Source organism: Myxocyprinus asiaticus, chromosome 43, assembly GCF_019703515.2.
Source record: "Myxocyprinus asiaticus isolate MX2 ecotype Aquarium Trade chromosome 43, UBuf_Myxa_2, whole genome shotgun sequence".
NCBI classification, from domain to species: domain Eukaryota; kingdom Metazoa; phylum Chordata; class Actinopteri; order Cypriniformes; family Catostomidae; genus Myxocyprinus; species Myxocyprinus asiaticus.
Window position 1 is genome coordinate 23,025,726 of NC_059386.1, and position 15,420 is coordinate 23,041,145.

The window sequence follows — 15,420 nt, forward strand, 5'->3', positions numbered from 1 at the left end:
ACACTGTAGCTCTCTGGCACTATCAAAACTTAATTAGAGGCAGGGACAAATGGAAGATGGCGGAGTTTTCTGAAATCTGTTTGAAAGATTTTTTTTAATGCAGGTGACACTAGAGGCACATAAATTACACATTTAAGCTTCAATAATGTTGTAAAAGTCTATTGTGAAGTATCCAGGCCCCTGCCTTCATTTATCTTTGCTGTCAAGTTGATCTTTTGAATATCTAACAATACATTAATTCTAGACTCCTCTGGAACTTTAAAGCAATCAAAAAGCTTTCAAACTTGATTAAAAAAGAAATCTCCAAAACAAGTATGTAAGTATGTAATTAAACGGTTGTGTGAATGTCACAATTAAATACAGTGTGTTACTTTTGATCCAGACCTTGAAGCCTTTTCTCAGTAGCTGAGATGGGAGAAGTGGGAGGGATCTTGCCAACTGTTCTTAACCCTTACTTCCTCTGCAGGCTGAATGAACCCGTGAGCTGACGGTGATGAGCTCTGGGTTTATTAGGCCGCAGAAAAGGGGTCATTGCACACAATTGCGTGGAGATTCCATACAATCCAGCGCAGAGCCTCCAGCAATGCCAGCTCATATTCCTGTCTCCTCTCATCTAAGAGAGAGAGAGAGTGAGAGGGTGAGGGAAGTGGGGATGGAGCCTTCAGCATAATGGCACGTGAAAAACCACTATCGTGTTGGAAAAACCCACTGCCTTTTCATGAAAATTTCTCCTCATTCAAATATATCAGCAAGCTTTTGAAGATTTTGAACTTCCTCTGCTGTAGACCACGCTAGCAGCCTTCTATCACATTGTTACGTGAGCGTATGTCAGATTAAAAGTGATATATTTCGGTAAATCAGGTACTGGAGTGTGGTATGATGTTTGACACTTGCGAGGGGTGTGAGACAGCTTATCACCACATTTTACACATCAAATTTACTACATATCACAGGCTGTAGCAGTTATGCTAGCCTGAAGTGTCTGTATGGTGTAATAGAGGCTAAGACTAACTACATGGTTAAATATTGTGACCGACAGACCAGCAAGTGTGGGATTAATGAGGTCACCTAAGGTGGACTGTCTCTACTGATCATCTAACTGAAGGTTGCTTTGTTTTAAAGCAAATATGAAAACAGTTATTTTAGTTTATTTGGCTGGTGCTTTTGTTATAAAGGTACTGTCTGAAATGATTTCTCTGAAAAAAATTAAAAAAACATTCTCGTCACAGTTTAATGTTCAGAGACAACTATAAGTAAGTCATTTGTAGGTTAATTTTCTGAAACATGTATACAGTTTATGCATTCATTGTTCAGTTTGAGTGGTCTGACTTTTTGGAGTTTGGAGGCGGGACTACCTGTTTGACCAATAAATGGTAGATGGGGGTGGGGTGTAAGGGAAACCTGTTTAAGAAACAATGGCCATTGCCCAAATGGCACACGTTATTTTGGGGTGTCCCATTTATCACATTATGATTCGTATTTGGGGAATAGGGGCACTCCCTTTGCAGGATACAAGGGTACCTTTAAAATATTTCTGCTCTTGATGGACAGTTTGCATTTTTCATGCTCCTGAAATAAAGATCTGCAGATGCAAGCTCTGCATGAGTTCTTTCACAACTAGGTTACAGTTAATAGCCTCAGCAAATCAGCAATGGTCCATTTGTCGAGTTTGAGACCAGTGAGCTGGCTTTTATGTCTTAGTAGAATATAGTACTAAAGCATCATTAATGAACTGTAGTGGCCCTGTCAGAGACATGTACATACACAATGTGGCTCTCTTCACTGCCATTACTATCTGATGTTTCTAGCATAACTACATGGCATGGTCAAGATATCGTGGCTACAATACCATTTCCTTCTCTTACTCTCTCCTTCTTTCCTCTTCTTTTTACTTGAATTTAGTCACTGTCACTGTCTCTGCTACATAAACACTTTAGTGTATCCTCCAACTTGCCTCTTGAGAGCGGATTTGCATCTTTATTTTGAGATTTGTTTATTTCATCCTCCTTGTACAGTTCCCATCGTTACGTCTGCAACAATAAGCAGATTAGCTGTGGCTGACAAATACTCTTCCAGCTTTTAGATACATTGCAGCAGTTTTGTCTGTAATATTCAAACACCATGATGACTGTCCTCAAATGTCTGGGGTGGGGAAGAGGAAGAAGTGCAGGGGAAAGAGGGTTGAAAGCTGGAAAAAAAAAAAAAAAAAAAAAAAAAAAATATATATATATATATATATATATATATATATATATATATATATATATATAGGCAACGTGCAGCTTATACAGAGAACAAACCACAATTACCGTGGGCAGACAACACAACATGAGGGTGCGTTCTTGCATTCAAACACAGCTATATGGAACACAAATCCGAACGCATGAATCTCAAGACGTGTTTTTTAAGTTTCAAATTACGTTTAACTTGACACAGCATCCTAAAAATGGTATGATAATGATGCTACGCAATGTTTTTTGTCTTATCAATGCTTTACCCATCTGCCACAATAATGTAATGCATTTTAATTATCTGAATTATTGTTTTTTTAATAATATATATTTAATTTATAACTTTAAATATAACTATATATAATTGTTTAATCATTATTGAATTGCTGTTATTTGAGATGATTTCTCAGCAAATATTTATATATGCAGTTAATTGCGATTAATTCAATTAATTCATCTGTATACCATATAATTAATTTGATTACAATTTTTAATCAATTGACAGCCCTAGTTAATATATTAAATAACCATATTGCAATGTCTATTTTTGGAAAATCCAGTCAGTGAATTAAATACTTTATAAATTAAACTACTTTATCTTATATAAGAATTATGTAAATTATATAAGAATTATATAAATTCATATATAATTTTCTCTTTTTATTTATTTATTTATTTATTTATTTATTTGGAATTTGACAAACGGTTGAAGTAAAATAAAATAAAAAATAAGAAAACGCATTTGGTTTTAAATCAGCCTCACCATAATGCTCAATTTCACATTATGCCACATTTCAGTCAGATATTTTGTTGGCCATTATCATTATTAGGGGCCAAGCACCGAAGGCTATATAGCGCTCAGAACTGGCCCGCAAGATGGGAATTTCACATGCAAATTGCGTTTGGCAAGGGGTTTGTGGGTGCGTTTGCACCGTTGCCTGATCCGCATAATTCCTTTAGTGAATTGTGCGTTAACCTCCTGAGACCCGATCGTGACTGCTGTGTGCATTTTCCATTTCCCTTTTTGATTTGTAACTAGTAGCACCTAATAAAAAATAAAAAAAATCTAGAGCAAATAGTTTTCCTAAAAAATAATGTCCACATATGTGGACAGCAAGACTACGTTGTGAAATATTAAATAACACTAAGCTATAGAAAGTCAGCTTTTTTTCATCAAATTGTTTATTATGTTTCCAGGAGTGTTGGTTATTCCTGAGACGTTATAGACATTACAGCTGATTTTCTGTAAAGCTGAATAAATAATTCTTATTCAAAGTAATGTCCAGCATCATCCAATCACTGCCAACCATTTTTAAATAAAATGTAGCATTATAACATTCTCAATCTATGTACTGATTACCATTGTCCCATGTCTGCCAAACATGTTGAGTGGTTCAAATATCATCTGCATCCTGAAAATGAACTTTTGGTTGAATTTTAGGATTGAATGCACTTAGCTGCATAGAAAGCCACAGGATGTTCCCTTGCTCACTAGTTAGTGAATGACTTAACCTCCAGTGTGCTATCTGTCTGTACTGGTCTCAGAACAGTTCAAAATACACCTTATTTTCATCCTAACTCCATATAAAGCCTCTGAAAGCAAAATTGTTCAGCTTTTGGATGAACCCATTTTTTCTCAATGTGAAAATGCATAGTAAATACTGTATATAGGAATGCATTTACTAATGTTAATTAATAGAATCATATTGCACAGAGATAACAAAATTAAACATAAAATGTATATTAAAATGAAGCTAAATGACCCACAGATGTGTTAAAGTTGAAAGTTATTCAAAATAACTATCATGTTTTTTCTACTTTTGAGGAAATGCAGTGACAGTTTCCACATATATGGACATCTTGTTTATCAGGGCGCTGACACGCAAAAATTGAACAGATTTTTTAAAGCAGCATATCAATAGAAAATAGAGATGCTACTCTTTACAACAGGTTTCAATGAAAAAACGTTAAAATATTTCTTACCAGAGGAACTTTTGTTGGTGCTGCATCCATACGAGCGCTTCAAGGAAATCAACGGCATGCTGTTGTGTCACGTGACTCGGTGCGGAAGAAGTTAACCCTTTAAATGACCGTCTAGAGTCTTGTGAACAGTATTCAGTTGGTTTTTAATCATTTATATTATGTGTTGCATATAGCGAAGCCAAAATACACCTTCTACGCATGTGGACGCGGGGTCGCATGAGGTTATACCAGTGCAGACAGCACGTGCCAGTCGTTCACGTCTCAAGTGAAGCCCTGTACACTCACGCCACGCATTGGATATTTGCATATCACTATATATACGAAATAGCAAAATCTCTAATGACTTTGACTTTATATCGTCGCCACAGTATATATATCGTCATATCGCCCAGCACTAGCTTGAATGTTGACAGTTGATTCTTATGCAGAGTGGACAGAAAACAAGATGCTCACTGTTTGCCATGACATAGTCTAAAGACGTTCACACCGAACAAAAGCTTGCACTAAAAAAACGCATCCATCTTGGCCCCATCTCATGGTTAACTGGGGAGCTCCATTTATTTGCAGTCTTAGTGTGGCTGATGGTTTGAGAGTGACGCTGTGATTTTGCATTTTATACAGAAGATATTTCCCCACAATTCACAGTCAAGGACAATGAGACCTGCTATTAGTCTGGGCTGGGTAATTACAGGTAATAACAGTGCAGAATGAAAAAGTCAGGGACAGAAGAAATGCTTTCGACATTCAAGAGAGGGAGACAATAGCAGCTTTTAAATCAAGGTGAGCCATTTGCACAACCTGCTGCCGTGTGGAAACCCTGGGGAGAACCTTTTTCTCAACCGCCAGTCATTACTATACATTAACTGCATTTATAGCTGCCTACCCATACAATAACAGAAGCTCAATACACTGTTCATGTGTGCAGATTTTAATTCAGTGGCGATGAAAATAGTAAGTGTCCTTAAAATCAGTGGCGACTAATTGCATTATAAAAGTAATGTACATTTAAACTAATCCAAAACCTTGGGACTTGATCTACTGTTACTCTTAAAAATGGCTTTTATTTGGTTTAACCTTATTAAAGGAACACTTCTCTCAAAAGTGAATTTTCTGTCATAATTTACTCACCCTTATGATGCTCCAAGAAAGGCATATGGGTAAATTATGACAGAATTTTCATTTTTGAATGAACTATCCCTTAAATCAGATTGATTCAGTAATACAAAACTATATCTTCTAACTGAAATGTTAGGATGCTCTCAAGTAATTTGCAAGCATTTTGTTTGAAGACAGACTATGTGTTAAAAGTGCATCTATAAAATTATCGCCTTGATGGGCTGCTCACTAGGTTTTGGAACAGAGGACACCTCTATGTTGTAACGGCCTGAAACTTATTTTCGATTGGAACGGGACGTAAATTGTATTGCCTGAATTCCTTCATTGGAATTATAGCGGATAATGGTGTGTGTGTGTGTGTGAGTGTGTGTGTGTGTGTGTGTGTGTGTGTGTATTCTCAGCTCAACTTTCATTCTGTGGTTCAGGTCTCTTGCAACCTTTTCCCTCAAATAATCTGTCAGACATATGTCAGCAAAAAGACAGCCAGCTGACTATATGCATGGCAGTCCACACCTCAAAACCTAAACTCACATTAGAGTTGGACATCTAACGTCTGTCTCTTGACTGCCCACATCCGACAGAAGATTTTAGAATTCCTCATTGTGGCTCTTTACCTCAGAATCAATAGAACAGTTCAGACAAAAATGAAGATTCTGTCATTATTTATTCACCCTCATTTCGTTCCAAATCTGTATGCTGCAGATATTTCCATGGAACACAATTGGAGATTTTTTGAAAAATCTTCAAGCATCTAGGGACCTTGGCTGTCAAGCTCCACAAAAGGACCAAAAACTAGGAATGCACCGATGTATTGGATGCTGCCGATATTTATCGGCCTATTATAGACCAAATTAAAACAGTCTGCAAATCGGTTTTAAGCATGAAAACACCAATATGAAAAACTGATGGTTCATTCATTATTAATTATCATCACACTTTGTAAAAACTCTTTGAATTCAAATGCACAATCCAGAAATAATGATAGCCACAGAATGAAAAATGGTTGGCACTCCTAAGAACATGTAAGATTTAATTTGTATTATTTCTCATTCTTACATCATGAGAATTTATTTTTTACAGATGTGACAGTTGTGAAAGCGGCACTTACCTATACATGATGAGTTAAAACCATCCAAAAAGCTTTGAAACCAGCAAACTTTGACTTCTGAGACGATGGTATGGTATCCATTAAGGATGATTAATTGAGTTAAGATTGAAATCGCAATATGATCTTTAATATGGTCGCAATTACATAAGCTTGAAAGGCTGCATTTGAAAATAGACTGTAATCAGCGCTTAAGTCAGCACTTCAGTCAGCATTGTGTAAGTAAGCGGCACCCTCTAGTGGTCTGGATGGATTTTCCATTATCCATTACACCACCATAGAACTTAAAAGGCCATTTTTTTTCCTTTGGTAACTTCGTATTTTTCCATGATGTGGTTGACATTTCCGTCGAATTTCCCAGCATCTGCATAATATGAAATTGTGATGTTCTAATATATATAGTACAAACATGTAAATCGTGAGTTCTGTTGTTTTAAACTGCAAATACAGTTGTGCAAAAAAAATTTAAAGTACAAAATAACCTTTTTTCAAGTCAGTCATCATGCTATGATATTTAGTTATTTTTCAATATGTTTTTTTAGCTTTCATTGCGGCTTTCATTGCAGCTGTCTTTCCATCCATGTTCAATGTAAATTGTTTATTGTAAGAAAAAAAGCTTTTGTACCTCTTTGTACATCAGTATCGGCATCAGTATCGGCCAATAGTTTTTTGTTAAAATCAGTATCGGCCAAAAATATTCATATCGGTGCATCCCTACCAAAAACAGAACTGAAAACAACCATAAAATTAATCAAAGAGCAATATTGTATGACTTCAGAAAAATGCTACTATATTAAAGCATATGAGTCATATAGACTAATTTTATGGTGCTTTTATGGTGTTTTTATGTTCTTTTTGGTGCTAAAGCAGCTGTGGTCACTACTGTTGTATATTCAAACAAAACCTGCATAAATATCCTTCATAATTTCTCCTTCTGTGTTCCACTGAAAAAATAATAGTATACTTTGGTATGACATGAGGATGAGTAAATAATGACAGAATTTTCCTATTTGGTTAAACTATTCCTTTAAGATAAGGAGAATTAAATCAAGGTGATATTAGAGAGCGCTTCCACCTCGGCATAATGTTAGTCAGTAAGGTGTAGGATAATTACTCTGTGCTCTGTGTGGAATCATATCATCAGAGAAAGAATTAAAGCCCAGATGTTGTTTGCATGTGGGCTCATGAAGCCTGGGCTTCTGAAATATGATTAAGCTCCACATTGAGGAGTCTTAGCTTCAGGGTTGTGATGATGTATGCTCTGACATGCTGAGACTTAGGCCTTTATTCCTGAAGATATCCTGAATTCAAACTGAACTGGGAGACAGACAGATTCCCTATTTTCACGACTGTACAGTTGCTCAGCAAATTTTCCTGGTTGATCTTTTTTTTATTTTTATTTTTTTATTACTGTTTTTGAGCTATTTTGCAACCACTAGCTTGCTGTTTTACAGAGCTGTTACACTGTAAGGGTTAAGCAACTAAAGAGTTTTTTTTTTTTTTTTTTAACTTTGCAAGGATGAAACTTATTCTGTTTTATTTTTGTGTTCCCTCTGTAGAACATTTAGAAAACAAAAAATGTAATGTTTTACCTTGGAGAGTCTCCCATTTTCCATTTCACACCAGGGTGATGGACACTGATGCCTCCAAATTAAGTTCGAGAACAAGATTGTTCTCTTTCAACCAATCTGTGTATTTATGTGTGTGTATGTTTGTACATGTCTTGTGCCTTTTTTGTTGGTCATATAACGAGGCTTCTTCCCTTGTGATTGTGATGTTGAATCAGTGTGTGGCTGGTGAATGACTTGTGTACAGTTATTTTAATTATTCAGCTTAACTGACTGGGATTGGTCGGTTACATTTGGACTCCTGTATGTGTGTGTTCACAGAACAGGCCTCCGGCTGTACAGGGCCCCCAGCAACAAAGCCACTCTCCAGCATGTATGAACCCAGCCCTGATGAGCTCCCCCTGGGTGAGACAGAAAGACAGGGGCCCTGCCGTACCAAATCATCTCTGTTCATCCACTGTGATGCATTGCACCATGCTGCGTTTTATGCATTTTCACGGTTGTGTACTGACCCATCACATACTCGGCTGAAACAGATGACCATGAAGCATCACCGTTACCTGCTGTCATTAATTAGTTATATTATTATAATTGGCACAATTTATTAGTCATGCCCAGATCACATGCATGCATCGATACCTGAGGTGCCATGCGTTTGTTGCATTTAAAATAAGTTGTCTCTAGACCAGAGCATGTCAGCACCAGCGCTTTGCTTTATGTTGTTTTTGCATATGCATGAGTGTTTTTGGCTGGGGTCACTCTGCTCAGAGATGTCACTAGCTACTAACAGATAAAGTAGAAATTTCTCTAAATATATTCATTATGTGTCATGCATCCTGCTTTCAATCATTCTTAATTCCATTCTCTGCCCTAAATAAGGAATTATGGAAGTTTACTGTCATTTGCTTGTTTACCTCACCGGGCACAATCTCATAGGCTGAAAGTCATATTTGAGTTATTTCCCTGTAGAAAAGACCAGCATTGCTGGTCACCAGCATATTTTGTGTTTTGGATGTTGGTCCCTGTTGGATGCTGGTAAACTGCTCCCCTTACCAATCTTATTAATGGAATGTTCTGGGTTGAATTTAAGTTAAGCTCAATCAACAGCTTTTTTTCATATAATTTTGATTAACACACACAAAAAGAAAATAAAAAAAAAAAAAAATATATATATATATATATATATATATATATATATATATATATATATATATATATATATATATATATATTCCAACTCGACCCTCTTTTATTAAAAATAACAGTAAGTAACAGTTACAGTAAAGCGCTTACAATGGAAGTGAATTGGGCCAGTTAAAATTAAAATACACTATTTCAAAAGTATAGCCATAAGACAAAAAGCATGATTTTAGAACATTGTGTGTGATCAAACTGTGTAAAGTTAAATCCAATACCAGGATTTCAGGGTTTGCCGGCATTACGTTGTCATGACAACCAAGTTTTATTATTGGATATAACTTTACACAGATTAAGTTAGTAAGCTATTTTATCATGCTAAAATCATATTAACACATAACATGTTTAAGTCTTATGGCTATACTTTTGAAACAGTGTGTATTTTAATGTTTATGGACCTGTTCACTTACATTGTAAAAACCTTACTGTGATTTTTGCCCTTTTACATAAACGAGGGAAGGGTTGAAATAACTTTTTGTGGTAATCACCACAGCTTAATAAGTAAAACCATGCTGGTTGGCCAGCATTTTTTGTTGGTAAACAAAATTGCTATGCTGATCCACCAGCTAAACCAGCTTGGATCAGCATGTAAAATTTCACACTGGTCTGAGCTGGTCTTTTCATCATGTTTGTTCTACATTTTGACGTTGTGCTCTCTTTCTCATTTACTTTCCTCTGCTTTCCTCTCTCTTTCCTCTTTCTGGAAATAGTACCGGTATCAGGATGAAGATTCCCCTCCTCCCGAACACAGTTTCCCACGGCTTACCAATGAGGTTCGGGCACCGGAGCTGGTACATGTGTCAGAGAAGAACCTGTCAGAGATCGAGAATGTGCACGGCTATGTTTCCCACTCTCACATTTCACCACTTAAGGTAAGTCGCCCTTTTTCAGATCCTCCAATGAATGCCTGCTGCCACAGTGGCCCATCACAACTCTCTCTCTCTCCTCCTCCTCATCTCTCCTGCCGTCTGTCTGTGTCTTTGTCTGGTTGCCCTATTATGACTGTCTGTTTTTCCATTTCACTTATTTCCTCATTCGCTCTCACTCATTTAAAAAAGATCTAAAGAGAATAATGTTTGGAAAGAGTTTAGAGACAAATAGAGTGCTGTGGTGTACTGGGTTACCCTTATCTGGCCTTTATCTCTCTTTACAGTGAGACAATCACTTACATCTTATGATCAGATGATGTTTATACACCTAATAAGATTTACTTATATCCTTACATTAAAACAGGTCATACTTATGTCTTTGGAGTCAATATTTGGCTTAATTAGATTGACTGTAGAGTTGAAGTACTATTGTATACCATTAAAGTATCATTGTGTAGATGCAAGATTTATCAGAAATATGATGTTGTAAAATTACTTTCCAACACTAGATGGAGCTCATTTGTTAGGTTTGAAGCAGGCTAACTCTTGAGAATGAGGGTTAAATGCTCTGATCAGTTTTGAATTATATTAAAAAAACTGAATTACTTTCTTAGTTTAATAATAAAGTTGACCAAATAAATGAATCCATAATAATAATTGTATATATGTATATATAACATATATACAATGTTGGAAATTAATCTAAGTTATGGAATAAGACTTTAGAGATTTGTTTTATTATAATTCGATCATAGAATGACAAGAAGACATTTTTGAAAGTGTGTGAAGGCTTTTATATGGTAATAATTCAAGCTTTCAAAAATTTTTTTTTTTTTAGAATTGTTGCTGTTTTTCTCTGATCATATATGGTTCTGCTGGAGCCACGCTTCCAGCCGAGACACATTAACAGCCTGCGCCTCATCATTTGATTGTCTGCAGATGATTCAAAAGCTCTGTGCTTTTATTTAATCTTACGGATAAGAGTATATGTTTTATTCCAGAGTGTATAGAACTGTCTAAAGTGTTGGCTAATCAGAATTCTGCATGGTCATCTCTTGGGCAGACAGCTTCTTAAGACCTAAATCTTTTTGTTATGCCAACAGGCATACCTTTTATTTGTATAACTGTTCAGGAACAGCCTTTGTCCTAGAGATGTGAGTTCTGAAAACAAACTCTTTGAGCAAAGTTTTATCTGACTGCACTGTAGGACTAAAGAAATCTTCACATGTAAAATTGTTGCCTACTGGAGCTGTATTGAAAAATTAAATCAGTCAGTCAGAACACTGATCTATTCCTCAGACTTTCTGTTTAGGTGTCTCACTTCCTGTTCTGGTGAGCCCTCCGGTCATTTTAGTGCACTTTGTTTCTTTATCAGTATTTTTTGTCTAGTTTTCCAGTAACAATTTCCGGTAACACTTTCTATGAAGCCTATATTTATAATGCATTGTAAAGACATTATGATGCATTAGTAATGTCTCATAATGCACCTTATAATACAGTATGTTATAACTTCTCATAAATAATTGTATCCACAATTATAATACATTATAATACTTACCTATGCATAATTATACCATAGAGTATAATGCATTGTATCACCAGCAACATCCAATTTTATCTGCAGAAGTTATAATGTATTATATATATTTGTAATATAATATATATATATACTACAAGAGGTATGCTTTAAGTAAAGTGTCAAAACAATTACTTGGTTATTATAAACATCCATAAGATATTTGTAAGTGGTTACATTACAAGTAATGCTGGAAGTTATAAACATTACACATGCACAAAATACAAAATAACACACATTCAATGTACATTTTGAGAAATTATGAAAAACACTTGTAAAGCTACGAGGTTAAAATATATCAGAAACTAGAAAAAAATATGTGTTGATGACACATGTAGCCAATCTTCTTGGGTGTAGACATATGTTTAATGTTTGTTCATCTTATTTGGAGACTTATTTTATAGATAACTTCCATATATGTTTGACGTTTATGGTATGGCTGTTTATAAGAAGATATTGCTTTTGTAACTTTACTTAAAGCAGGCAAAGACCACTTATAATATGATCATGTCATAAAGCCTATTGACTGTTTACACTATGCTGCGGTTTTTGCATGACAGCACTTAATATGATCAAATTTGCTTCTTGTTTTATAATGCATTATACTCTAAAGTATAACTATGAATAGGGTAAGTCGTATAATGTATTATAACTGTAGTTATAATTATTTATGAGAAGTTATAACTTATTATAAGGTGTATTTTGAGAAATTATGAATTCAGATATAATGCATTTATAATGCCTTTACAAAGCATTATAAATATAGGCTTCGTAGAAAGTGTTACCCAACTTCCTTAATACAAAGGAACTTTTACAAAAGGATTTTTACTAAAATCAAGACAAATATACTGATGATTTTTTTAAAAAATACAACAGGTGAAAACACTGTTATGGGGCATTCACATGCGTCACATGCTTGCATTCTGTCTGCACTAACTCTTAAGTCAAAGTTCATATGAGTCAGATGGACACTTTTGGCTGTTATGTCTCCATTTTTTCCAGCATCTTGTGGCATTAGCGTTACAATGTCAAGGAGTGTCAAGTCAAAAGTAATTCAGCTTTTTAAAAACGTGAGTGCCAGTAGTGTCTAGCGAGGTCGGAAGGTCGCCATAGAGAGCTGGAGATAAAATAACCTTAAAATAACAGTCCCATACCTGCATATTTATCAAACCACCTCTCTTTCTTTCCTTCTCTCTTCATTTCATGGCTCTTTATCCTCCTCTCTCACCCTGTCTCTCTCCTCCCTCCCAAGTGTAGCTGACTTGCTGTTGACACTGTTTTGTATTTTCTCACCTGCAGCCTGCGCTGGTTACCCGGTATGATCTAACATACCCGGGTGTGACTGCTGCAAACTACCTGGCAAGTTTGTGACTTTTATTTTGAATGTATCATTTTCCCCCTGTTGTTTTGATGTTGTCGTTGTCATTGTGGTGGTTCATCTGCACTGAGGACCATTACACGCTGTGTTTGTGCTAATGTTCCAACATTGTTGTGACAGAAGAAAGCCATTTGTGAAGTGAAATCACATTTACTTTCAAAATATGTTTGACGCTAATATTATCAATTTGTGTCGCTCTTCCTTTTGATTATTTTAGCTGTGATGTTTGTTTTTGGGTGATTGATTCGGATATTTTAATGATCTGTTTATTGCATTTGACATATAGTGTGTCCAGTGATGTCCTCTGATGAGAAAAATATACAGTATAATATTCAAAGAAAGTACAGTAAAATATGAATAAAATAGGTTTATATTTTAATATATACAGTATAAAATACATTTATATGCAGTACTGTACAAAAGTAACATAAGTAAAATGTTGCATAGTGAACATTTCTTCCGAAATAATGCCATAAATAGATTTAATTTATCAATTAACATTATACAAAGTCCAGTAAACATAAATAATAATAATAATAATAATAATAATAATAATAGGTGTGACCACCTTTGCCTTCAAAACCAATTCTCTTAGGTGCACCTGGAAAGTTTTTCTTGGTTGTTAGCAGATTGGATGTTCTAGAGCCCTCCACTGAATACTGAGTTAGTCTGGGATTACATAAAGTGACAGAAGCAATTGAGACAGCCTAAATAAAAAGAAGAACTGTGGCAAATTCTCCAAGAAGCTTGGTACATCCTATCTGCCAACAACCAAGAAAAACGGTGTCCAGGAGTACCTAGGAGAACTGGTGATGTTTTGAAGGCAAATGCGGTCACACCAAATATTGATTTAGATATATATATATAAAATTGTTAAATATATTTTATATATATCAATTATATATTAAAAATATATTATTTATATATATATATATATACTGTATAATATACATAAATATTGATAAAAAGTAAATAAAAAAGTAAGCAATAAAAGTTTTTGTTATGATTTCATTTAGACTGCTACACTGCAAAAAAAAAAAAAGAAAAAAGAAAATTCAAATCCAGTAAAATATCTAAACATACTTAAGCAAGACTTACTTGATAAGCAAAATGACATAAAATATTAAGTCTTGTTTTCAGAGATATATTACTACGATTTTATGTTTAAAACAAGAAAAACAAATAAAAAATGCCAATGGGGTAAGAATAGTAAACTTAATTCAAAGGAAAAACATGTTTATTTATCTTACTCCACTGGCAATTATTTTTTAAGGCTTAATATCCTATTCCTTAATATAAGTTATTAAGACTTATTGTCTTATTTCATCTTGCTTTTTAAAGTAAACACGTCTTGTTCAAGGATGTTGAGATATATTTTTACTGTATTTTGTTTTTTACTGATTTCGAAAATTATTTTATTTTTTGCAGTGTATGTAAATGTACGTGTGTGTATTTGTGCGTATGTGCAGTGTTCTCGCATTAGCAGTCAGAGGCAGTACACAGTCTGTATGACAGGTACAGTTTATGTAACACTTCTGGTATCACCCTGCCTTATCAGGCCTTCCAGGTCCTCTCAAGTGCACCCACACACAAGTAAACATTCACACACTTAAGCACACTTCACTCATTCTCTCCTCCTCTTCAGTCTGTCAGTTGTGCTAATACATCAGCCTCAGTAGACCGTCATCATGACAGCCTGTCCTCTCCAAGTCTCCACCCTCATGCAAGGGACACCCTACTGAAAATTAGCTAACAGCTTCTACGTGGAGATCTTTTACACCTCAGGATTGACTGAGATATAAGTAAATCCATAGAACAGCAACAAACATGCAGTAAATTAGATAACCTTTAGCACACCTAAATATTAGTTTTCCACTCAGGGTTACATTCGATTTCAGATCTTGTATAGAAGCAAAGTGCGGTTGGTCTTTATACAGAACACCCCTTCCTGTCAAAGTGAGCAGATTTTGGCCAGAATAATCTGTGACGTTGATCAGATTTAATGCCGATCATCAAAAGTCTGGCTATGCAAGATGAGCAGGAGCTCTCAGTCTTGATTCACTCTATTCAACAGCCAAACTTGATTTAATCACTATTGACTTTCCCTGCGTGTAGTTTCCAGCCTTGCCATCCCCTCATGGCTCGGGAGAGTGAGTGTTAGTCTTTATGCCAAGAGGTGAGAGAAAAATGTAACTCCATTATTCTCTTGCTGAGTCACTGCAGGGCTAAACATTGTGAATCAGCTTGTGCAGCTTGTCTGTCTTCAGCCCCAGTTCCTTCTACTGAAAAGCAGCTTTCACGCAATGCACTAATTGTACGGCTGCAGAAGATCATCTCAGAGGTTTGACAGTCGGATGGCATGATATTGATCCTCAGGTTGCATTATTGAGTTTCGTA

At 35.4% G+C, this 15,420-nt stretch overlaps 1 protein-coding gene across 4 annotated transcripts in view; it reads left to right on the plus strand.

The window, feature by feature from the left end:
- LOC127433917 (disks large homolog 2-like) overlaps positions 1-15,420 on the plus strand; it is a 303,885-nt gene that overhangs the window by 107,140 nt on the left and 181,325 nt on the right. For all 4 annotated transcript variants that reach the window (XM_051686267.1, XM_051686270.1, XM_051686268.1 and 1 more), the window contains 3 exons: positions 8,325-8,408; positions 9,911-10,072; positions 12,945-13,004. In XM_051686267.1, coding sequence (XP_051542227.1) covers positions 8,325-8,408; positions 9,911-10,072; positions 12,945-13,004 — 306 coding nt within the window. The remainder of the gene's footprint in view (positions 1-8,324; positions 8,409-9,910; positions 10,073-12,944; positions 13,005-15,420) is intronic.